The sequence below is a fragment of the Anopheles arabiensis genome, chromosome 3, assembly GCF_016920715.1.
Source record: "Anopheles arabiensis isolate DONGOLA chromosome 3, AaraD3, whole genome shotgun sequence".
NCBI classification, from domain to species: Eukaryota; Metazoa; Arthropoda; class Insecta; order Diptera; family Culicidae; genus Anopheles; species Anopheles arabiensis.
This window is the reverse complement of record NC_053518.1, coordinates 47,882,483-47,907,136: the sequence shown is the minus strand read 5'-3', so window position 1 is coordinate 47,907,136 and position 24,654 is coordinate 47,882,483. Positions and strand designations below refer to the sequence as shown.

Genomic DNA, 24,654 nt, shown 5'->3' with positions numbered 1-24,654 from the left:
GTGTTTTGTTTGGGGCACCATGGCAATAGAGAATACAAATACATACGAACTTAAATTGTATGAAGTCACTATAACTAAATCAGACGCTTTATTCTGCCGATAAGTTTACCGCGATGCCTGGTTGTGAAGTGCTTCGATTAGCAGCCCAACGATCCTCGCAGACCGATCGTTTTCAGCTGCTCAAAACTCGACAACTGCAGTAAGAGTGGCTTACTCCAGAGAGAAAGCTCGTGAACGGCTGGCTTCATTCTTTCATGATTTCAAAGTTGAAATGATTTACTTATTTGTTATGCCAGCAAGAATCGACAAATCAAAAACACGAATCGACAAAATGTATCAACAAGTAAATCATTTAAACTTTGATTCAAGCAGCTAGTTTATATTTGTATTTTTAAATACTTTTTGGAGGTTTATTGTGGTATATTTATACAAACATCATTGTTCGATCTTACTATTACGGATTTGATGGTTTTCAGCGTGTTCAGTTACAACTTTGCCGAGTGTTTGATATTTACCGGGTGTTTCTCGTAGTGCGAAATTAGAAGAAATATATTTCACGTAATCCACTTATAAACTTATCGATCGAGCCGAAAGCCAAACTCAACGAAACAATCTTCGTGTTTCGTTAAACACGATGCAATGCTACCCAGCACACCATGCATCAAGCTATAACATCCTGTAGCAATGTTAGACGTATGCGTGACAAACGTGGACATTACTTCACATGACAGTTTTCAGTATATTGTTTGCATCGTATTTTCTAGCAAATACTACAACGTACACACATAAAGCACACAGCGAATGAAACATTCACGGGATAATTTGATTACTTTGTCACTCCGACAAAGCGACACAGTGACCTTTCCATTTCCTTTAACAAATCAACATAGAACGAAATGGTACCTAGTTTATTCTGCAAATATTTCAATAAGGTAAATTAATTCGCCAACCGTTTACGAGTGTAGAGTGGAAGCAGGTGCATTCAAGTATATAAACACTCCCAGGAAATAGAGGCTTCATATTAGCAGTGCACTTAAATTGCACTATACCCAACATATGCTTAGATGCAACGCAGAATTTTAATTCCCCATTGTAATGAGAAGAGCGCCTAGCATATACTGGATTATGCATTATGCAGTCGTTTGTTTCGACTGTATGCTATGACTTGACGCAGATTTCTAGGTATACTGCTCTATAAATTGTCGTAGTCTTTATAGCATGGGTGGTCCATTTTTCTTCTTCTTCTTCTTATTTGGCTCAACAACTGTTGTCGGCCAAGGCCTGCCTGTAGCACTAATGGGGCTTGGCTCTTAGTAACTTATTGATTATTAACATAGCAGGATAGTCAGTTCTACGTACGGGTCGGAGGAGGCTGGCATAGTCCATACGGAACTTCAACCCATGATGGATAAGTGGTGCAAGTTGACGACTGTACTACTGCATCGGTCCAATTAATTTACCTGATTCAAATACGAACTTTTGGTATAACGCTTTGTAAAAAATATAATTGATTCGTGGCTTTTTCCTGACCCCGAACATTCAATAGAAATCTAAAAAACAAACTGTTAATGAATAAGACAATAGAATGGCAAACTTAAATTTACCAAACGTTACTATCATCTTTCTAATCTGTTTTTCGAGCTTGGTGACTGGGCGAAAAGTGTTATAAAATTCGAATGAGATAAAATCTGATGAAAGGTAAGATAAAATAGCATGGGATAAAATATAAAGGAATTCTTCTTCTTCTTCTTTGGCACAACAACCGTTGTCGGTCAAGGCCTGCCTGTACCACTACTAGTGGGCTCGGGCTTTCAGTGACTTATTAATTACCATAGCAGGATAGTCAGGCCTACGTACGGGAGCACGGTACATTCGGGTCTTGGACCCATGACGGGCATGTTGTTAAGCCGTACGAGTTGACGACTGTACCACCAGACTGGGCCGTAAAAATATAAAGGAATATAAACCAACAATTAATTACTTCTGTAGCCGGTGGTAGATTAGCCAAAGCAGTAAGCGGTTTATTATTTTGCCTCTTCCAAGCATGAGAAACCCCTCAGCACATTTTCCCTTTCTAAATCTACACTCACTCTAAAGTTTATCACGATCCTACTAACCGCGCTTTTATATTTGAAAAGCACTGCTCCGATATTACGGACGTGCCAACGCGCAGAGAGGCACAATGGCCGAGTCGGTCCATTTTCTGGTTATTGTAAAAACACGCCAGAAACTCTACGACGGCAAAAACCAACACTACTACACCATCCCAAGGCTTACCTCTGGACCGGTTGAAACTGAATGTTGTGTTAGAATTTGGGGCAAAGCTCGTAGATACGCCATCATATGATAGAAACGGTGCATTTGATAACCCACAGGTGTATAGTATTCGAACGAATCGTGAGCACCACAAACGAGTAGAATATTCGTAGGACGAAGTAGAATATTTCATCACCAATTTTCGTGAGATACAATTAGCGTAATTTTACTAAATAATTCGTAAAACACGGGTTCTTTTTGTAAGAAATGCACAATATACAACCGTTAGAACACTTTAGGCTTGGGGGCAATCGAAAAAATATGTTAAAATACGAAAAACCACGATTTTTATTTCGGCTTGTCAAAAGATTTTAGGCAAATATTTTTGTTATCCATCCAACGATAGATAGCTTGAATTGCTCGAAAAAGATTCGCCACAGGCTGCTAGACTTCTCCTACCTAAGTGAAAAGGTGTGTTCGACAGATATTTTCTAGCAGAATATGCCGTGTGTGAACGCGGCTAACACTGCTTCTAGACGACCAACTTTGACACCGCGAAAAAAATTCTTCGAGCTCTTAGTGCTAATAAAACTTCTCGGTTTATAACAAAATCAAGGGCAACCGTGATTGTCGCGGGCAAGGTATTTGAAAGAGAACAGGTCGATGCGTTTAGAGTAAATAGACAGAAAGCCATGGGCCAAAATTTTGACAGTTAAATTGAACATTGCTTATGTTTAGCGATATACGTTACTATGGAGTGAATGATAACTATTGGCCGTTTGCATCGACCTGTTCTCCTTAATAGATCTTGGTCAAACTACCCAAATAGCTGGCTCTAACTCTATAGCTGATTGGAGGCTGTTTATCGAAAAATCTTTGCGATGTCGTATTTTGTCGCTGATTAAGAGATAAGACAGTACTTTGCGGAAGTATGGCGCTTGTTAACAAGAACTTGGAAGTCTCTGGAATCTTGCGGCTGGTTAGCCTGATGTGTAAGGATCACGATCGAACTTGAAGGCTTGTTATAAAGGTGTACCGAACTTGGTGGAACTTCCAAGACATCGGTACAAAGTGAAAGTCAGGCGCCGTCTCGTGGTTTGTACTCCAGTTAGATTAGTTATTTGAAGTAGCAACATTATATGAAGTGGTTTTGATTTTGATGTTACTATTTAATAACTAAACTATACTACACTACTTTAATCCAAAAAGGTTCAAAGTTGAATATTTTACAGACGAATTATGGTCTCAATAAGCATGGGTCGGTAAAAGAAATGATGAGGTTTAATAAAGAAACCATCAATACACACGAATTGATAGTGAAATAGTGCAATTTTTACTAAAACACGTTAAATTGAGAAAAAATCGTTTCACGGGTGCGTAAAAGGTATTCATCCATCCGGCTTTTGACATTAAATGTCGATGGAAAAACAGGTTATGGAAACAAAAATTGTTCGATCTGGTTTCTGAATGCAACTATGACTATTAGTGACTATTTGACCAACTCATTTCAACCAAAAAAGGGCATATTGTTGACCCTCTCATTTTATAAAATTATTTCCAATTAGTATCTAGTAGTAATATTTCATTTTCGGACCACGTGGCCGAGGGACTGCAAATCACTACCGTTTGCATCGGTCCTGCTGGAAGAACGAAAAGTTTAACAGGCATAAGACAGCACTTTACATGTTCCAACTGGGTAACAGAAATCCTATTTACTTTCATTTAAACGCTGAGAGTAAAATGAAACATCGAATCGGCATACACAAGTACAATATGCATACCGTCTTCTGCTTATAACCTGGTGACGAATGATAAAAGAGATCTCTGGATTGTATTAGCCATGTAATATTCTAATTCTTGTAATATTCTAACAGGAAATGAGTGCAAAATGCTGAACAAAACTCTCATTCATTCCATAGCAACATCCATCGCTAAACATAAACAATGTTCACTTTAACTTTCAAAATTTTCCCATGGCTTTCTGTCAATTTACTCTAAACGCATCGACCTGTTCTCTTTCAAAGACCTTGGATAGGAATGAAAGGGATAAGCTGGGTACAATTTGCTGTAGGAAAAGGTAAGTAAAGACGGACACTGTGGGTAAGATTGATACCTCTCATGTATGCATGAAACAGGTAATTATAGAATAATTCAACAATGCAGCATCCAAACTTAAAGTAAAACACATTTGCGAACATTTTCTGTGTAATATATTCAAAATTTGTTAAATTTACAAACAAAACAAATTTTCATTCGTGTGCACCCTTGTGGATCTTATTTTCTAATTTAACCCTACGGATCATGAGGTCTACAACTTTTATTATCTACATTTTCGGGAGTTTGGAGTTTGGGAGCAACGTCAACTGTTAGTTAGTTACGATCTATTAGAAGCGGTGCCTACCATTCCTAAATTCATGGCTAAATGCATCGTCGTTGCAGTTGGCCAGGACGTGGAAATCAATAGGATATGTTAAAATACTATTAACCTTTTCAATTTCCAACGTTTTCTACAGGTGTCCATCTGTATGAAAACGGTGTTCATGGTGTCCATCTTTTTCAAAACTGCACGAAAAATACATGCTTTTTATTCATGAAAAAAACATAAAAATCGCTAGAAACTTAAAAGTTTCAATACATTTTCTGTTAAAGCATAAGTCTAAGATAATGTATAATATGCATACATATTATCATGGTCTTAACGTTTATATATCTCTGGATTTTTGACATTTTCCTTTACGTGTTCGCCTTTCCCCAGTGTCCCCCGACACCCTACCCTTAATCTGCCGCTGAGCCTTAGGCTTGGGTAATCTCTCAATTGATGGTCCTTTTATCAAACCTCATCATTACTTTTATCGACCCATGCCTATTGCGACCATAATTCGCCTTTTGATATAAAATATTCAGCTAGGCTATTCCTTTTTGCACTCACCGTAAAACCTAAGTTGAACGCAATTGCTAAACTTACATGAAAAAAGGCTGAAAATCTCACTAGGATTGGACCACGAATAACGTTAAGCGTTTTATGTAATGTTTGATCTTCTATGGCCGGTCTGGTGGTACAGTCGTCAACTCGTTCGACATAACAACATGCCCGTCATGGGTTCAAGCCCCGAATAGACCGTGTCCCCATACGTAGGACTGACTATCCTGCTATGGTAACAATAAGTCACTGAAAGCCAAGCTCACTTCACTAGTGGGGGTACAGGCAGGCCTTCGCCGACAGCGGTTGTTGTGCCAAAGAAGAAGAAGAAGATCTTTTATATTTTAAACGAATTTGTTTCTATCGTACTTTATGGCTCAACCAACGCGAGAATTTCAGTTTTTTTGCATGCAATTTTAAGACTTGAGCATAAGGGAGTAGTCGATATAACGACAAGCTAAACGAGCTGTTCGACACTGTTCTGCAACCTATCAAAGGCTCCGGTAGGCTAGTTATGTTATGCGCATGGAACCGGATAACGTAGTTTGTCCTACCCCCTGTCCTACCCCATGGGTTGGCACGCCAGATCCGTAGGTCAAATGCGGCCCGAGCATTTCCATAAAATTTTATTTGAGGATGTCATTAATATTGAATTCTCAATGTTGGCTTGTGTTCCCTAATTTGGAAATATTTGAAACTAGTTTTCATTTGTGGTAATATTTTTTTTAATTGAAGAATTATGCCTTGACTTTAATGAATTGAAAAGAAATCCGATGGATGACGCTGCAAATGCTCGTATGTGCCACTGGCAACAACTGAAAGTATGATTTGGGGATTATCAACTGCTCGAAACAAGCCATCTCATTGAATGTAATATTGAGCTCAAACATTTTGGGGCAAAGGTAAATTTCAACTTGCTCAACATCATGCAACTCAACGCAATCCTATGATGCGTTGGCTATAGCAGTCAACAAGAATTACATCCCCCTCCCATTATAAGTTGTTAGAATTCCGTCGTAGTGTAAAAATTCTTCTCGCTTAAGGCAAAATTCCTTTGTCCCCATTCATCCTTCTTATGTGTATGGGATGAATTGTTTTTAAAGCAGAGGTTATCAGAATTAGATTTTCTAGATCTATCGTATCCGTAGGGATTTGATCGAGCCCTGGGAAAAAACTAGACTTTCGAAGACTTGTTCAAGTATTTCAAAGCAGTTTTCAAAGTTCATTTCACCACCAAAAATGAGTACCATAAACAGGGACATGTCTAAGAAACCGTTCATCAAACACTCAGACTAAAAATTTCCAAAACTATTTCATTTCATTGAACTTCTTTACCGATTACCAACCGTATCAGCAACCAAAAGGCTTCACCCGCGGGCAGTATCGATGGCGCACAGCGTTGCTATTTCTGCCGTGGTCTATTGTTGCTGTTATTGTTCTCTGAACGTGGCCCAGAAACATAATACACAGCAACTAGCAACCTGCAGCAAAATAAAAAAAACAGGAGGGTGCGACGGTTTTCTTGACCGACCGACGAATTGACGCAAGATATCGCTACAATCTTATCAACGGGCTCACGACGCCAATTCCGATTGTAAGCATTATCAGTAAACAACTTCAGTGCCGCTCGTTTCAGTAGGACGAGCAGCGTGTTCGTGTAATCGTAAGCAAAAGCTCCCTTAATTTAGCCAGGGGTTCGGTGACAAGGGTACGATTTTTGCGCGCCAATCTGTTAAAGTCAAGCATGTACACTAATGTTCAAACTTCAGCTTCATTATGGTGATGGAATATGGAATAACGGTGATACAAGATGAATTAGAAAATAAGCTTACATTTGGCATGAACTAGCCTTACTGCCGGTAAGGTGGTAGATTGGTTAAACTATCTATATATGCTTGATGTTATATCCAACCGTTTCGTCGATTGATGTATACGGTGGTAACGGTAACGCTCACGTTGAATTAAGGTGAAAAACACTTCAATTTTACACAAGGTTCCCGTTTTCACAACACATCACTGCACACAATAAAGCACGAATTAGCGCACGATACTTCTTGGATGTTTAATTTCTCATTAGGCGTCACCGGTTAGCACTGGCACGGGAGGTGTCACTAAAGCAAACACCGAATCAATTTATCATTTCGAGCGTGGCCAGAGAAACGGTTGCGACACACTTCTAGCGTGACACTCCCGTTACACTAAACACTAAGATAAGATACGCGTGGTACGATGTACAGAACACTAGAGAACACACACACACACACACACGCACGAACCGCTGCGAGGTTGGACCCGTCCGTCGAGCTTAAAGTGTCACATGCAACTGGTGCGCTGGAGCGATCAAGTTGAAAACAACCACCGAACGACGATACTCCGACAAAGTGACGCACTCTCCACACTACAGCAGCATATCGGCCGTTCTCTGCAGGATTTCACATTCCGCTCTCTGGACTCGATTGTTTACGGTTGCCTGCGTGTTACTACGTTGCACCCTCATCACCATCGTTCCCCTGGGAAACATTTTGTTCATAGTAGGCGAACAAACGGAATGTGTAAATAAACATACGAACGATGGATAAAAAGTGCGATTTTCTTCAAGTCCCAAGCCTGTGCGTGCCGGTCATTGCTCAGTAAGTGAACGTTACCCAGGTATGTTCATCGCCCAGACAAATTTGCATTGCTTAAACATGTTTGTCCTCGATTTGTTTTAAATCAAATAGCATAAGCGTTGGCGTAAAAAAAGAAGAAGAAAACTTCCACAGCTCCATTCGATAACACCCAAACACACAACGGCCAGCTGGTTTCCGAAAGAATGGTTCAGCTTCTTTCGCAGACATCATAGCCTACGCCTATCGAAGTTGGTTGCCATGCCATAGTGCCATGTTGAATGTACTACACAGGTATTTGGCGATTGCCACGGGCGTGTGCGATTATTAAAAGTGTGCCAAAAACAATTAGACTCGGCGCTCATGGTTCGCGGCAACAAAATCGTTTAAATTGAAGAGCACTGCTAAAAGCATAACAAACAGCAAGCACCTTTCGCGGCAGATTGGAAAAAAGAACTAGCGAGAGATATTGGTATACGCCCACGGACGATATCGAAGATAAGTGAATTTGTGTGATGGAATTATGCGGATCATGTTTTTTGTTATAGGTTTTTTTCTCTTATTTTTGTAAAGCCTGGAAAGAGACTATCAAAATCTAACGCCACTTTGAAAAAGAGACACTCGATGAAACAAATGAGCGTTTTTGGGAACTTTTACCTTTGTGTCAAATGCCCCAAAGCACTCTTAATTTGATTGCTGATCTTTTATAACGGCTCCCGTTTCTTCAATTGTACTAATGTAAAAGAAATTATAAAACCCAATACAAATTCATTTATGACCTTGAAGCTCAAACGATGCATGTGGATTATATATGGCTTTTATTAAGAAGGTGAGGAGATAGAAACCCAGAAACATTAGGGGGTCGCACGTTACACGAGTTTGTACGATATGAGATGCCAGGCCATAAACGCATTTCCGACCATTAATGGCAATTTTGGCAGAACGTTATGCAAACGAGACGAAATGAAATGAAATTAGGGGAGCAAATAATGTTGGTGCGTGTTTTGGTGGTGCCAAACGCAATTTCACACTTCAACATTCTTTTGATCTTTGGTGTATTGATTCGTAAAAATCTCGCAATGAAAATGTGAAATTAGGCATGCTAATTGTCCGTAAGGTTTTGCCTGTAGCTGTGTGCTTTAATATTAAAGTGTGCTGTATTATGTGTTATTTGCTGGTACTATGGGCTGTTATATGTTAAAAACGAAACTATATTTATTTGGATGGAAAATGTCTCAACAGTCAGCGCACCGATCTGATATCTCAATTCTGCCCGATCATATTTTAATGTTTTGATAGTTTTTGTTGGTAAATATTTACGCTCAAAACAAGGAACAGACAGGCAAGAATGATCGCCAGTGCGAGCAACTGCTACCGCTCGACCGAACAGTTCAATCCTAAAGCCGGATGTCTGGAGGCAGAGCTGCAGGGATTGAACACCATCGGCTCGATAAATATATGACCAAACAGATAAATATCCCTCAGCCATTAGTAATGAAATGATTGTTTATGTTTGCTACTGCTCAATCGATCATTCTTAGGGTTACGAGGCCTTTTGTACGTGCATTGCTAGTCATTCTGTAAATATCTAGTGCTGTAAAACTTGAAACATATGGCCCGTGGGAAACCGTTTCTGCTGCTAGCATATCTGCACGCACGCACTGTGTACGCTAAGCCTTTCTGTGTAAATACATTTATTGAACAATAATCAAATCAGAAAACTGGTTGCTTCCTCATCCATGATGAGTATGCTGTGCTTGAATAGTGTTTGAAGACGAAAATATGCTCCCTACCTTAACCTTAAAGCACAATTAAAGCAAAACAGACAGGACAATGCTGGTAATTGATTGCACAACAATTATGTACAAACTGGCACACTGAAGAACACAACACGCTCAGAAAGACTGTAAAATGCTCGAATTGCGAATGCTCGATGAAAAATTGTTTAAAAACTTTTTCATCAAATGAAAGAGATTCTAATTGAAGAATGAAAGGTCCCGGAACAGAAAGTTTAACAGAAAGTAAAGGACACGCTCATTGTTAAGAAAGCATAAATTGCTATCAGTTAATTACTTTTGGCTTCGGCGAATCATTGACATACAGATGCCAGGATAGTTAATTGAGAGCTGAGTACGCACACACTTATGTTATTCCATTGCTTGGACCTGTATCGGTAAACTACTCCAACATGGATATTGTGTACGAAAATTTATTGCATTCTCTTTTCGCATTGCATGACAATCATGAGCGTCCAAGATTCCAGGTATTCTTTAATAGACGGCACATATAGGGTATCGCCGTCAAAAGAATGATAATAGTATTAAGTGTGTTTAGTAACAGTTTTACACAAATTTAATGAGGTAAAATTTGAAGCATTACTGAAAACAGTTGAAAACAACTTATTTGATTTCGACTATGAAATATTAAATTCCATGATTGGATTACAGTAAAATGACCACCTACACGCATATCATCATCATCATAAGTGGTTTTATCAACGTGCGAACGATACAAAGGAAGTTGAGTATGAGTAAAAGGAGAGACAAGTTCGTGAGTTAATTAATTTATTTATCAAAGAGCTGTTATGCTATTATATGATAGCAAATTGTTCTTCATTTTAGTAAACTTTCATTTCCATTTTCAGTAGACATATTGGCCATGCGTTATTAAATGTTGTCGAACAAAGAAAAGCGAAAAAAAATTAAAACAAAAATTTTATGTTTAATTTTATTCACAAAAAAAAAATTAACGCCACAATTTTCACTTTTTAAATTAAGTTGCTGTCTTTGAGCAACCATCACACAGTGATTATCAAGAATTCAATTCAACTTGTAAATTATTTTTGTTGATGAATGGTTTTTTTTTGCAATATTATTGCACTTTGTCACATTTTTAATTACTAATTTTCAACGATTATAATAATCCCTTTCATGTATACATAAATTCACAGAAAATTCATAGCACATTTTTGTACACCATAAAAATGATTTTGCTGAGCGATACGGCCTTTTCGAACCATTCCTCCTGAATTAAAAAAAGATTTTTCCGGGATTTTTAAATTTGGAATGTTGATCACTTGCATTATTCCGTTATTGCAAAATATTATATTTTCAAAATATTTTCTATTTTCAAATACGTGTTACTTTCATAATATGGAATTATTGCCGTATAATGTACACTTAGAACTTTTTCTTTAGCTTCTAAGCTAGTTTACAATCTGAACTGTTTATAGTTAAACCGAACCACCGACTCTGTAATAAGCATCATGTGAACGGTAGCAAACGGGACCTTCTCGAAACGCGTTGATGCTGTTTCATCACCGAACGTAAACTGAAGTGATTTCGTTCGTTCGTATTGCTCATCAGCTGCCCTTAACCCAGAGAACGTTCGTCCGCTTGAGAATCGCGTGCTCTCTTTATTGTGCAATATCTCTCTGTTTATCTTTTGAACGAGTATCATTGGTTACGAGGGGTTTGATACTTCTATTTGGAAGATACAACAGTACTTGAACCACGCGGAGTTTCATAGTATACTTTTAAACTGGATACCGGTTAAAAGGATTTAGAGCTGTGGGGGAAAGAGCAACAAAGAGATATATATAGAGAGAGAGTGGAAAATTGTGACAATGATGGTTAGAAAGTTTTTTTAAATCATAAGCCTGCTTTGTGGAGTTTGTCTTCTTACATACTGATGCATTAGAAAAATATGCAAAACGTAAAAGACTAACGTAAAAGACTAATAAACATTTTTGAGGAATGTTCGCGTAGTGTAAACAAAACATTTTCGTAAACTGTCACTAGACAGCCCACGTTGAAATTTTAATGGATCATCCTTTTGATAGCTCCCGTTGGTTTAGGGCGGAAATGTATATCAAGAGATGAAACAGTCAATTTATTGAAGGTGCGAAAATTTTTATCGAATATTTATTTTTACAGAGGTTTTCAGGGGCTCTAATAATTTTTAATTTTAAAAGAAAAGGGAACTTTATTTGACGGGAAGTGGATTCTACGGCACTTTTTACATAACCTCATTGGAAATTCGAATTGGAAACAAAATATGTTTGACAAAAGGGTTGACGTAGAGTCCACTCCCCATCACACAAGCCCATCACTTACCGTAAGAAAGAGTCAAAATCGTGTCACAAGATGATCAGAACACCTGAAAAACCCTGTATTGCAGGTCACTGGATTCGAAATTACATTTATGAGAACAGTTACGATAAACTATCAAATGGTACAAAAAAGCTGTTTCTGCAATAGACCTTCAAAATCGGATTCGACATACCAATAAAGGGTACAATGGAAAAGCATATGGTTCTATGAACAAAATCATCTAAGGTGGCTGTAGAAATCAGAGCAGCAACCAAATTTTTGGCGAGTTGGCTTTTTTCGTGGAAAAATGGCTGAAGAAAGTGATTTAATGGAGCTTATAAATCGGGCAATATCGTGTGAACATCCACAGGTTTACGGTGCAGTAAATTTAAATCGACTTCGAGAAGTTTTGTGTCTCTTGGTATTGGCCCAAAAGGCCGGCGGGGAAAATCCGTCCAATGCGCATCACTTGAATGAATCAACCGAGAAGGATAACGAAGTGGCAAGAAACCACTCTGAAGTAGATATAACAAGCGATTCATGTCAAAATGTTGATAATCCTCCACCATCGAGCGAACCTAGCGAAAATGAAGAGGAAATTCATGTGAATGATACACCAACTCGATCGCCCTCGCCAGAAGACAAAGACCAAACGACTGGAGAACAGTGGCAAAATGTATTGTTTGAAATTGAAAAAATTGCATGTCAGGTAACGAAAATACATGTCCAAAGCACTGTATAACATTCCATTCACTATAACCTTTGCTTGAGTATGTCTTTAAGATGAATGAAATCAGTGAACGTGTCAATAAAATTGAAACCAAGTGGCAACCCATGAAATGTACATGTTTGGCCGAATGTGGTGCTACTGCAGACGATGAGAATATAAGCCCATCGCAGAGTAATGTATCCTTCTCAGAAAACATCCCATCTACTCAAGTGAACGCAAACGAACACATCTTTGAAGTTGGTCAAAAAAAGACAGTGAACGATATTGAGGGCTTAGCAGCGCCGCGTGAAGCATCACCATCGGAAGCAACAGATGGAAATGAACCTGCCGCACTGCAGTCAACCTCAGATCAGTCGGTCGTGTCTTGCAAAGACGGTAAAAACAACAATTCGCCACTACCGACCACTGATATTGTTATGGAGCAGGATCAGGAAGGTGTAAATTGTGTACAGGAAAATGATGAAAAATCGACGCTGCCGGCATCAAATGGCGCACAAAACGAGAAAAGAAAAGAGGGAGCTATCTTTTGTGACAACTTTGAACAACTTGTGGCGATTGTTGAATTTTTGCTGGAACGAGAGAAAATGTACTCCGAACGACTAGGTAAGGTGGAAGCAATGGTTACCTTGTGTACGGACGAGTTACCCAACCGCCTGGAGGAAGAAGATGGCAAAATTCCACCGTCTATGGGCTGGGAAGCCAAATCTCCTGTACAGAACTCAATACAGGATCCTTGTACTGTGAAAATTGTTCCCGAAACAGTGGCGGAGCAAAACAATCTCAAAAGAGAAGTAGTGGCATCGAGCATACACACAAAAGTGGACGAAATCGAAAACGAGCTGGGTTTTCTAAAAGCAACATTAAATAATTTGAACATTGCCGCGGGCGGAAAATTAGGTGCCGAAGTTAATAATCATGTACACTGTATATCCTGCAATTGTGCCGCTGCTATGGAAGTGTTTGAGACACCCATTCCCCAACCGGTTCCCTTTCATGTGAAACGCTGCTTGAAGCCGGTTCTACGCAGACAGCTGGATTCGTTAAGGAAGGAGTTAAAAGATTCGGTCGGTGCTCCAGTGGATATGGAACCTTATTGGCAACTTTTAAAGAAACCCAATTCGTTACGATCGAAATGAAATGTAAGCGTTTTTGCGCGGAAAACCAAACGAAGAAAGTGAAGTGTGACAAATTAGTCTGAAGTGTGTGCGTTTTGGTGTGATGTGCGTTTCGGTTCTTAAAATTTACGCAATGATAACTGAATCAGTCGAACAAAACGAACAAAATGAATATTTTTTCCACAGAAACTTTTTATGAAGGCATATAGGAAAATATAGTTGGATTCCTTTATTTGAGAAATCTGTTAATATTCTTGCACATACAGGCGTCCCCCGAGTTACGACCCCCTCGAGTTACGACGATTCGCAGATACGGCGATTTTAATTTTGACAGTTTAAAGTTGTCATTGAGAGGAATTTGATATATTTTTTTAAATTTCTGTGCTGATAACCAAAGCTGATTTCCAAAGATTCCACAACTACGCGATCTTGAATGTCTCTATCGTGTAAACGGATTATGGAGTAAAATTAATACATTATCAAACATTTAATTTAATTAATACATTTTGAATAAAATACACGATTTCATAGATTCCGACTCTTCAATTTTGGTTATAAACTTTATATTCACAGATATTCGACATACAACTATTTCGACTTACGCCTTGCTTTTGGACAGTTTTTCGGTCCCAAATACAGTCGTATCTCGGGGGACACCATGCTTTTTTGTTCTACTAAACAAATAACCACATAAGCTGCTGTAGCATATCTGCTATACAGAACTTATTATAATACACACTATCAGCTATAAACACATTGTAACACACTGTGGTAGCTTTGAACTCGCGTTGGCCAGGGTGGCCTTCGTCATCGTTTGCCGAATTAAGCAGAACTGAGGTGGACTCTGTTTCGAAGCGGACTTTCGGCACTTGATCGTCCAGGCGATCATAGAAACCTTTAGGAGGTTTCCCTTACTGGAAACGTTGGAGTTTAGAGGCCTTACCTTGGGCAGGGGGACATAACTAAACTCTTTAAATGAGAAGTCGATAGATGTAGGATGGGCATAGTCCTATCCTGACAGTCCGAACGAATCAGACCTGCCATGATCGGAGTTGGTTTTATTTATACTCAAAAGAAGTTAAGGGTTTCTCACATTTGGTTCCGGGTTGTATGTTGGAAAGTTATTGTTTTCACTCAGCTAGTTACGTTTGTCTTTTGTTGACAAGAACGATGGTTCTTGTCACTAAGTTCCTGTTTTGGGTTTAATGCTTATACTGTTCCTGCTTTGGGTTATAATGCATAAACTGTTCCTGCCTATGTTGTACTTTTCGGTTGGTTCTGATAAGTGTGTCACAATTGTTTTTATATGAACGGTGTGGCCTGAGACTTCCGGGTGTGTATGGTATGATCTGATTTACTGAGTGTGTTATAATGAATGTGTTACAATGGTGTGGTTTGGCTTTCCAAAGTGTGTTACAATGTGTCTATGGCTGATAGTGTGTATTACAATATGTTCTGTATATGCTACAACACTTTGGAAAGCCAAACCACACCATTGTAACACATTCATTATAACACATTCAGTAAATCAGATCATACCATAGCAACACACCCGGAAGAGTTCAGGCCGTCCATTCATACAAATAGCAGATGTGACACCCTTATCAAAAACAACCAAAATGCACAACATTAACAGGAACAGTATGTAACCCAAAGCAGGAACAGTATATGCATTAAACCCAAAACAGGAACTTAGTGACAAGAACCATCGTTCTTGTCAACAAAAGACAAACGTAACTAGCTGAGTGAAAACAATAACTTTCCAACATACAACCCGGAACCAAATGTGAGAAACCCTTAACTTCATTTGAGTATAAATAAAACCAACTCCGATCATGGCAGGTCAGATTTGTTCGGACTGTCAGGATAGGACTACGCCCATCCAACATCTATAGACTTCTCATTAAAAGAGTTTAGTTATATCTCCCTACCCAAGGTAAGGCCCCCCTCCAACGTTTCCAGTAAGGGAAACCTCCTAAAGGTTTCTATGATCGCCTAGAAGATCAAGTGTTGAAAAGTCCGCTTCGAACAAAATTTTATTCCACCTCGGCTCAGTCAGTAAAAACTGACCTACCGCAACGGTACTCGAGATGTACAATCATCACATTACACTACAACGTGAGAATAGTCTTATTGCTTTTGTTGGTGACAGAGGGAAAGAGCTCTTTCGTAGCCTTAATTTCTTGCAAGAACATCATAGTTTTTTTGAATTATGCTTTCTGAACTAGACCAAAGTATATGGCATTGCTTGTTTTTATGATCAAATTTGAAGGCTACTGTTTTGATAGTATGAGTAAAACTCTGATTAGGCTAGTGTAAGTGTTGAGCGGGAGTGCTGAGCGGAGGGGAGGATGAAATGTTGTATGTAGTATGCTTCACCTAATGGAATTGCTGCAAATCCGTCACTAGTTGATTGTCTTAGGTGTAATCCAATAATTACGTAACGCTATAATAGTAAATCTACGTCCTCCTCCTCCATTTGCTTGTTTTATAGTTCGAAATGAACAGCAGTAATTAGTTTTAATTGTTTTTTTTGTTAATTGCATTATTTTTTTAAAGTTAATTGTAATTTCCTAGTATTTAAACAAAATAAAATTATTTTAACATTTACATTATTGTAAGATGTCCCATAAAGCGATGAAATTCAAATAGATCCTTAGCATCGTTTGCAATGTTCAAAAAATGGATCCTCAGCACCGTTTGCAATGTTCTTTTATCACCATTTTACGAACCGTAATACATTCAAGCATCTTCCTACTCCTCCATAAATTGGTGGTGGAAAGGTGGACATTTCCAGATTAGTTTTTTGTCCTTTGGCTTTTGATATTTTAAGGCTATTATTACATATTAATATCGAATATTTAATAATTCGAATAAGCAACCAAAAACATTTCCTTCATTAAAAAAAAAAACGTATTGTTTTGAATCACGGACACATAAGGCATTTCTAGCATGTAATATATTCTTACTAATTCATATTAAATCGGTCAAATCTCTGCACGTTTCACTTAACTCAAGCAAACCTTGTAAATTTGAGAGAAATAAAAGATTTACAATAATATTACAGTTTTATATATTACAGTTTCGAGCTCATGGTTAAAATTACAGACATTTTGATTCGAATTCCGTGCAGCTTGTAAATTGCGTCCACAAACTTGACATTCACACACACACACACACACACACACACACACACACACACACACACACACACACACACACACACACACACACTAAACTTTTTTTGGTTTGTAATGCAATTTGTGTGGCTAAGATAGCTTTAAACAGCACATACCTTTAGGGAGCACTTGTGCAGACTAACAACTTTTACAAATCTCCAAGTACAGATAGTCTCCGAGATACGTGGGAACTTATATACGTATTTTTCGACCTTCGCAGTTTTCTGAATATGAGGCCCTTTCCGTTTGCAACTCGTAGGCTGAAATTTCAGCCTGTCAGCTGTTTGCATTGTATAGCAGTTTTCGAGCAGCTATCTGAGGGAGTATAATATACAGGTGGGCTTATCCCAAGGTGTATGAATTTAGAAGACTGATTTTTATCGCTTCTGCTTCTGAATGCAGATTTTAAGAGTGTTTTGAGTATTCGTCAAGCCTCCAGAAAGCCTGTTTGAGCGTCAAGTTTTCACTCGTTCTGTCAAAAAAGTGATGTTCAAAATTGGTCATAAAAATTTTCTCATAGCATACCTCCTGGACTACATACACTTTGATTCCAGATTCGATCACCTGATTTCTTTAATGCACCTTGGGATAAATGTAAACAAACCCGTGTTTTCGAGCAGGTACTCGAATCTAATTCTAGCTTTGTGACTAGAATAATCTAGACTGAAAATTGCAGGCTAGTTTTTTGTGTGGTTTTGTATGGAGTGTTTACATGATTTCAGCCTCCAACTGTCAAACTTCATACAAAAAACTAACTAGAATCGTGAAGGCCCCTTATGATAGTTCATCTAATAAATTTTACTGACTTGATACTTTAGCAGTTCAGAGCAACATGTGTAGTGTAGCCGCGTTCTTATCGAATTAGGTCATTTAGGTTCGTTAAGCTAGATGCGTTAAGTTTAATCTGTAAGTGTTAGTGTTAATTTGTATAAAAGAAATTAATAAACCCGAGCGGACTCTCTTTTTCCGTTTGGACGTTCGACTGAACACACGTCCGTACACCTACAACATTACACATGAATTACAAAAAACATTTCTGTTTTTATTTTAAAATCATTTAAAAACGAGTAGATGTACTCTTCATTCGAAATCATATCTTATAATCTATGTAGGGGATAGAATCGCCCACTGCAAGCAAAATGACAATAATATTAAATATATTATGGCTAAAGAGCATGAAATAACAACTTAAAAGGACATTAGATATACTTTGTATCTCCACGTTTTACGTTATTAGCCTGTATAGTCTGTTGCAAGCTTGCTTCGTCTAAGACAGAATATGCATCTAATAAGTTACCAGTGGATATCGATGTCGTAGCCTCAAATAAAAAGTCTTAAATCCGTGCTTAAGAGTATGTTCACAGTTATCACGTACTTGTTATCATCTTCAGAACGTTTTAATAGTTTTACAACTTACGCCATTTTCAGTCCCTCGATTTCTAGAAAATGCACAAACCCATAATGAAACAATGGCACAAAATTAAGAAAAAAAACAATACTTTTTTCAAGCTGTGTCAAACTCATTTCATCAGAGGGCCGTTAGTATAAATTTTCAGAAAATTGCGAGCCGCAAAGTTGAGAATAGAAATATACCCCAATGTAAATATTGAATACTTCTTCAGATCTGTATTATTCAACTAATTAATTCAAATATGGAAACGCTTGCTATTCTCAAACATACGATGTTTTTTCTTTCCTCCCTTTTTTGTTTTGTGTGAGGAAACAATAGTGTATATACTTTCAAAGTAATATGCATATTCTATTATCCGCAGCCGCGTTTTTATACGTCATATTCTGCAAGAACAGCGGTTTTGAACTGATGGGGAATTATTTTATGAATTATGAATTATGACTTTTTGAGGGGAAATTTTTTATCATAATTTCGCTAAATACCATGAATTGCCAGCCTCTTACCCAGCTCATGAACTTGTGAGTGGGGAATAAAATCATTCACCGCACCTCGCATGGGGGGAAAAAGCTGCAAAAAGGTTGAAAACCACTGTGCTGGATGAAAAAAGACGATGTGAGCTAGTGGATGATAAGGAAAGGCGATGGCGTCGAACTTTAGTTACGTCAAAAGGAAAAAAATGTCGATTACTACTGCGAGAGAGAAAGACACTTCAAGCATGGTTGCAAGAAGTGGGAAGCTGAGTAGAAAAAGTAAATCATCAAACCAACAATACAGGCGTTCCCTGAGTTACGACCCCTTCGAGTTACGACTATGTGCAGATACGACGATTTGATTTTGACGGTTTAAAGTTGTCATTGAAATTCCTCAACTATCCAATCTTGAATATCTATATCGTGTAAACGGCTTGTAGAGTAAAATTAATACATTATCGAACATTGTTTTACATAAAATACACGATATCATTAATTTTGACTTTCCAACTTCGGTTATTAACTTTATATTCACATATATTCGACATACGACTATTTCGACTTACGCCTTGCTTTGGGAGATTTTTTCGGTCGCAAATACAGTCGTATCTCGGGGGTTAGTCTTTTGAAAGGTATGGAGAAGAATGATACAAATTACAGTCAGAATTTAATAATTGAGCGTTTTGCCGTGGTCTTCTACGACGTGTAAGTAAAGTTTTCCAATCAGTAACCCAAAGAACTGTTCAGCAAGCCTCAAAATCTGAAGATTGGTGGCTTACTTTAGGTGGCCGCCACTATAAATGCGAATGTAAGAAAAGGTAGAGAAAACATTCCTACGAAAAAATAACTGAAACAAATAACCTTCTTTTAGGAGTAACGGGTCATGTCATGTATACAGGCTTCCGATAGTTAGTACCACTTAGCCGGATAGTCAATCCTTGCTTAGGGCGACGGTCCATGTAATGGCCATGTTGTTAAGTCGTCCAAGATGATGATAGTACCGCGGGACTCCTAGATGCAACAAGAAATAAAAATAGAAAAACTGGATTATGGAATATGGAATCTTAATCATTTCAAGGATCAGTATGGGGTTCAGTTCCAGTACCGAAAGGTATATGTTACAGGATCTGCATGGGGTCAGAATCAGTACCAGGACCGATATGGGTTCAGTGTGTGGATTCGGGATCCATTCCAAGGGTGGTACGGGTTTTGGAGCCGTTATACCGGTATATATACAATTTCAGTACCGGTAGGGAAAATGTACCAATAGCGGTGCAATTTGTAGGTGTACAGATGTGATTTAGTAGATTTAAATTGTCAGGAAGGTAAATTTATGAATATTTAGCCACATAGCAATTGGAATATGTTTTATCTTTGCAATCATAACCATTTTTACCATCAAACACAACAAATTTACGAAAAAAAGTATATTTTTATGACGACTTTGTTGTACCTGTAATGGTGGAATGGTTCATATAGTCGTCTTATTGTGTTACTATAGTGTTGGTAAATAAATATATCTGAAAAACTGTGTATAATATACATGGAACTTAGTTTTCAAGCTGTTTTTATATGAATGGTGTTGTTTTCAATATGAAAAAATACATCCATAATATTGATTTCTTACATAATTTGACCGTAAAAGCTGTATAAATTGGAGCGATGAAAATATTAACTAAAAACAGTATAACGACAGTAGTACCCAAGCTGGGAAAAGTGTGCTTGATTCGAAGTCGATTTTTTACTCAGTTGAATATGCAAATTTTGGCCTTTTTGAGTAAATTACTTACAGGAAACTCATTTCTGTTGCTTTTTTTTTTGAAAACAATACGAAACGTTAACAATATCCCGAAAAAAATCTAAAATGTCCTATTTTTACTAATTTTATAACTATGACCACTATAGTAACATGCCTGTTTTGTGTACCTATAATGGCAATATTGTAAAAAAATACATAAAAATGAGAAAAATGGTCAAAGGCAATGAATTTTTGTAAATCAATAACATTTCATGAAAGCTATGTCAAAACAATAATATTTGCGTTATTATGTTGTCAATTAATGCGTTAACAAAAATATGAATTTCGTTATGAAATCCTAATGATTTTGAGAGAATGTTGACACATTTAACAAAATATGGAATTTTTCTGTCTTTGTAATGGAATGGCCCATTTTAACTTTTATAGCGACATAAATGACTTAATTGCTCTTAAATTATTGTATGGAGCGCATTTTAGTGCAATACCACCACTGTAGGTACTATCACGGCTATAAGTACATTTACCCTATAGGGTCAAGATATATTTCAGATCCGGTATGTGGGAATGGGATCAACTTCACAACCGGTATGTATCAGGATATGTTAAAGGACCAGTAAGGGGTTAGGATCAGTTCCAGGATCAGGTTCATAACTAATTATAACATCTATGCGGGAATGGAATCAGTTCCAGCACAAGAATAAGTTATATAAAATTTAAGTATGAATAAGCATTAATTATAAATCATTTGGCTCTTAATGAAATTTGGCATAAAACTTAAATTGCCATAAACTTGGAATTTAAAACCACATGGAATTTGTGTTGTCTTTTAAGAAATCCGTTGCGCACAGGTTATTATATATTGCAGAAATTATTTTGCTTAACATAACCCTGTAACCGGGCCAAATTAACTAGTAAGGTAAAAATGGTGGTTGGTGTGAAGATGGTTCGTGAGGAGAATACGAGGCCGAACCTGAAACGCATTGCAAATTGTGCAGCAATGCATCAGACGGGGAAAATTCCATCCATGGTGGCTTGGTAGACGTATTAAGGCTTTCAAAATAGTCAATGAAAGGGATTCCTGGTTCTATAATTTAAGAGAAGTTAGAACCCAAAAGTCTATCCGTAGTAGTATGTTGGATGTTCGAAGCGAGATGTTGAGAGAAGGAAAAGTGAAAAGGCACTTTACATGATTAATTAAAGTCGCAATCGGAATTTCAAAAACCCGATTTGATTAATTTCCCTGTTGATCAAAAAGTATTCTGTTACCCATCCATGTACGAACTCAAGCATTTTGATATGAAAACTGTGAATTTGTGTGGAAAATTAGAAAGAATTCTGTACAAGAAAAGAAAGAACAACTCTACCATACCGCCATCCGCTGTGCTACTGGGGTTTTCGTCACGAGCCCCATAGCATCACTTCTGTGTGAAAGCGGACTTCAACCCTTGGACCACATCATCACCAACAAGATAGTATATTTGTATATTTATTAAATGATCGACGGACCTCATAAGCCCTCTCGATATATGTAAGGGTACAATAGGAATATAACAAAAATAGTCACACGCGTTACAATAACACAATAATAACAACAATAACAATTACAAGGACGCTAAAGATTCTGGCGAGAGGCGCGAAGTAAATTAATGCGACTCAACACATTTGCCATCGTCATGCCGGGCTCATACGCATCAGATTCCGCATTCAGAGCAAGACATATACGCAAAAACGGGTCTCGGGAGGCGAAGGCGGTCCTTGTCTCTGGGATGGCCAGCATCGCCCGAGGGCGGAGAGTTCTTGCAGGCACGTACAGCTGTATCGACGAGAGCAAAACCGGACAGTCGATGCTACCATTGAGAAGCCCAACGATAAAAGCCAGCCTAGCATTTCGTATTCGGTCGTCGAGTTGGGGTAACCCGAGCAACAAACACCTTGTTGTGTAGTCGTTGTTGCTGCCCCACGAACGGAGCGCGAAACGGGTAGCCCTACGCTGGATGGACTCCAAGCGCGCAACCCCCGAGCAGAGGAGGGCCACCACACAACGCTGCCATACTCCAGCACTGATCGAATAAGAGCACAATAAAGAGTTTTGGTGCAGATTGGGTCAGAGAGCTCGCGAGTCATGTTAACGACTAAGCCTAACAATTGACTGCATCTTGTCACAACGTGATCAAGGTGTTGCTCAAACGTGAGTCTCGCGTCGACGAAAACACCCAAGTCCTTGACACAATCGACTCTCTGCAAAGTTTGCCCGTTTAGCGTGTAGTCGAAATGCACTGGAGAGCGCGAACGGCTGATGGTGATGGTAACACACTTATCAACACAAATGGTTAAGGAGTTTCGCGTGCACCAGTTATCGAATTCTTCTAGTGAAGCCTGGAGTATGCGATGGTCGTCTGGTCCCTGGATTTGCCGAAAGATTTTGGTGTCGTCCGCATAGAGCAGGTGATTATCCGCAGGAAGGATCGTGGAGACATCATTTATATAAAGGACAAATAGTAAAGGTCCCAGATTGCTGCCTTGAGGGACGCCAGAAGATGCACGGAGGGATCTAGATAAATGGGGCCCCATCCTAACGGAATAAGTGCGGCCCATTAGGTATGATCGCAGCCAAGCAACTAGGGGATCTGGGAGGCCGAGTCTGTCGAGTTTTGCTAGTAATATGACGTGAGATATCCTATCGAAGGCGGCTTTTAAATCGGTGTAAATGACATCTACTTGAAGGCGAGCATCAATGGATTTATGGCAGCTACTGACGAATTGCATAAGGTTTGTGGTTGTTGATCTGTTAGGGACAAATCCGTGCTGATTCGGGCTGATGTAATTGCGGGCAGAGGCCAGTAACGGTTCATAAACAAGCAGCTCAAGCACTTTTGCGATGGCCCCTAGCGATGTAATGCCCCGATAGTTAGAAGCCTCATTCTTGCAGCCTTTCTTATGGATTGGTGTTAACCATGAGACCTTCCAGGAGACAGGAAAGGTGCATGAACGTAGTGATTCCTTGAAGATTTTTACTAGTATTGGAGCAATCGACGCAGTGCACTTTTTCAGGATCACTGCCGGGATGCCATCAGGGCCGGCGGTGTAGGACATCTTTATGCGGTCTATGGCGCGGGTGACTGACGAGGTATTAATGACCGGAAGCATGGGACGAAGTGCATCTGCGGGTGTGTTAGAAAGTGCAGCATGAAGAGCCTCGGGGTGCATGTTTTCAGAAACAAAAGTGTCCTCAAAACGTGTAGCAAACAAATCGCACATATCTGGGAGTGTGCAAGCTCGGTTCCCCTTGTAGCGGATCAAACATGGGAAACCGGAAGATTTGCGCTTATTGTTTGCGTAGGTCCAGAAGTGTTGAGGATGCACGCGCAGCTTTTTTTCTATAATACGTAGGTACCTGCGGTGGCAGATTCTGTTATAACGTCGATAAAGTGCGTGGACGCTATTGTAGTAAACCCGCAAAGCGGGACACCTTCGATCGCGCGAGTTACGATATGCAGCACGTTTCGCTCTTTTCAGTGTACGTAGTGTGCGGTCACCCCAGGCCGGACCTCGATGCGGCGTTTTGACGGGGACGCATTCGTTAAGTGCCGTTCGCATAAACTGAGAGAAATCATCGACAGCATGGTCAAGAGTTAAAAAGATCGAGCAGTCAAAAAATTCGTCATATTGTGAGATCAATCTCTCGAGCTTAGGCAAATTAATACGACTAAAATCGAGCCGCCTTTCCGCAACATTAGATGGTAGTTGGGTGGTAGGAGTATCAATGTTGAGATTGAACTCCAATGGTGGATGATGGTGGTCGACCGGTAGTAGGGGGGTATCAGAGGTCCGTATGGACGATGAGGCTGAAGCAGCTGGCCAATTTGCATAAATCAGATCAAGAGTTCTGTTCAGATAGTTTTTGTTGTTGTTGAGTTGATATAAAGCGTTCAGGTGCAATCCGTCAATTAATTGGGCACATCGTGCTGATTGAGTATGAGGCTCGAAAAAACTAAAAGCCGTATCTTGTTCGACAGGTGCAGGTGACCAAGAGAGAGTAGGCTGATGAAAGTCACCGATGAGTAAAAATCTATCATCCGGACATAAGGAGACGCAAATTTCATTGACCCATTTTAGC

General features: G+C 38.9%; 2 protein-coding genes across 5 annotated transcripts in view; one reads left to right on the top strand and one right to left on the bottom strand.

Annotated features, from left to right (window-relative positions):
• LOC120900598 (fibroblast growth factor receptor) overlaps window positions 1-7,664 on the bottom strand; it is a 42,712-nt gene extending 35,048 nt beyond the window's left edge. For 2 of the 4 annotated variants that reach the window (XR_005739222.1, XR_005739221.1), the window contains exon 1: window positions 7,009-7,661. The gene's annotated coding sequence lies outside the window, so the exon portion shown is untranslated. Of the gene's footprint in view, window positions 1-7,008 lie in introns of all 4 variants that reach the window. The other 2 variants (XM_040307823.1, XM_040307825.1) reach the window with 2 other exon arrangements.
• A 4,427-nt stretch (window positions 7,665-12,091) lies between these two features.
• On the top strand, window positions 12,092-13,977 carry LOC120904208. Its single transcript, XM_040314030.1, has 2 exons — window positions 12,092-12,582; window positions 12,657-13,977. The coding sequence occupies exons 1-2, from the start codon at window positions 12,181-12,183 to the stop codon at window positions 13,737-13,739; spliced, it is 1,485 nt and encodes a 494-aa protein (XP_040169964.1). The 5' UTR covers window positions 12,092-12,180; the 3' UTR covers window positions 13,740-13,977.
• The last annotated feature ends 10,677 nt before the right edge of the window (window positions 13,978-24,654 follow it).